Genomic DNA, 1,607 nt, shown 5'->3' on the forward strand with positions numbered 1-1,607 from the left:
CCCTCCACACACACACACACACACACACACACATCACTCAGTGTGTGCACGTTTCAGAAGGACAGGTTGATGAGGGGGGCGCTGTTCTCCTTCTTGTCTTCCGGACTCCACTTGATGAGCGGCGAACTTAAGTCAATCAGCTGCTGAAACACAACAACAAACAATGTGCTTCAAATTTATTTTTTTTTCTTCAAGCGAACCATTTGTCACTTCCTGGCCATCAACAGGAAATGCTTTACAAAAAGACAATCGAACTGACATGTGAGTAACAGTTGTGTGGCTACAAACAGGACCTCAACGGTCGTTTGGTGTCTCCGCGCGGCTTCAAACCTTTGTTTGAATTTATTTGCCGTGTTGTGTAACGGACAAACAATGATGTGCAAAGCACCAACGTCATGGATCTAGCATGTACGCAGGCATGAAACCACGTTACATCAAAAAAAAAAAAAAAAAAATCTGTATGCAAAGGTTCCGCACAATCAAACCACCTTCAGATGAGGCTCTTCGAAATGCATTGGCTGGCAAACTTGCTCTACTAACACACTTGCATCAACTAAAAAAAAAAAAAAAAGGAGGGAAGAAGAGACAAGTGAACGGCGAAGATACGGCGAGATTCACTTCCGTTAGTGGGAAGTAGTTTGTACCTGCATGGCGGTACAGTTCTTGGTGCCGTTTCGGATCCAGTCCGGAGTGTTTCTCAGGTCGATGAGCAGTTTCTCGTGGGTCGGGGGCATCGGAGCAGGAAGGTCCAGCAAAAGAACCTAAAGGAAGGAGGCACAGTCAAGCGGTCGACGACGTCAGGTGGTCCGAGGTGGTTCCGGCCGGCCCGGGGCCCACCTCCCGTTTGGCGCTCTCCGGCCGGACGAGGTCTTCGCTGGGCTCCGATTGGCCGCGACGGGATGGCTCTTTGCCCTCCGGGCTCTCTGATTGGCTGGGCTCGGCGGGAGGCTCCTCCTCCAGACAGAAGGGCTGCACGTCGACAGGCACTGCCCTATTAGAATCGAGGGGGGCGGGACTACGCGGAGAGAAAACAACCGTCAGCGCGGCTATCCGCTATCAGTTGCCGGCGCGACTTTCCTTTTGGCTGTCAAATCGTCACCTGGGGCAGGTCCTGGGGGGGCAGTCCGAGTCCGAGGCGGCCTGCGTTCTGGGGGGTCTGGAGTTTCGGCTCTGGCTGCCGGGCGTCGGCGCGGGAATGGCCGACGCCCGGCGTTTGAGCGGCGTGGGGAGACCGGAGGGACGCTGGGAATGCAACTGCAGAGGTTTGCTTGCTCCTGCAGAGGGCGTCAGCGGGCCACTTGAGGCCTTTGGTTGAAGGCTAACAACCGGGAAGGGGCAGATGGGTGACCACGTCATAAGTAAGCGACGACAAGAGATGCAATAGCTGCGTCACGATTGGGGGCGGCGGCGTAAGTAAGATTAGCACACTGATGTACGAACACTGAGGGCGGCGTTCCTCCTTGCAAGTCAGCAAGTTGGGTGCTTTTCTGGCTGCTAACAGTCAGTTAGTCATTAACACAAATATGGTGACCCCATTCCGCTAACAGTGAGCGCGAGCTACTCTCCGCTCAGTTAACCATAAACAGTTAGCACTAGCAGCCGGTTGC

The 1,607-nt window shown here is 54.0% G+C and overlaps 1 protein-coding gene across 1 annotated transcript in view; it reads right to left on the bottom strand.

The window, feature by feature from the left end:
• Positions 1–8: 8 nt before the first annotated feature.
• gtse1 (G-2 and S-phase expressed 1) overlaps positions 9–1,607 on the bottom strand; it is a 7,575-nt gene continuing 5,976 nt past the window's right edge. Inside the window, exons 7-10 of the mRNA XM_019881762.1 lie at positions 1,100–1,389; positions 838–1,015; positions 645–761; positions 9–143 (exon numbers count right to left, since the gene is read on the bottom strand). Of these exons, the coding sequence (XP_019737321.1) occupies positions 54–143; positions 645–761; positions 838–1,015; positions 1,100–1,389 (675 nt within the window). The 3' untranslated portion in view covers positions 9–53. The remainder of the gene's footprint in view (positions 144–644; positions 762–837; positions 1,016–1,099; positions 1,390–1,607) is intronic.

Source organism: Hippocampus comes, unplaced genomic scaffold (genome assembly GCF_001891065.2).
Source record: "Hippocampus comes isolate QL1 unplaced genomic scaffold, H_comes_QL1_v1.1 scaffold299, whole genome shotgun sequence".
Lineage (NCBI taxonomy): Eukaryota > Metazoa > Chordata > Actinopteri > Syngnathiformes > Syngnathidae > Hippocampus > Hippocampus comes.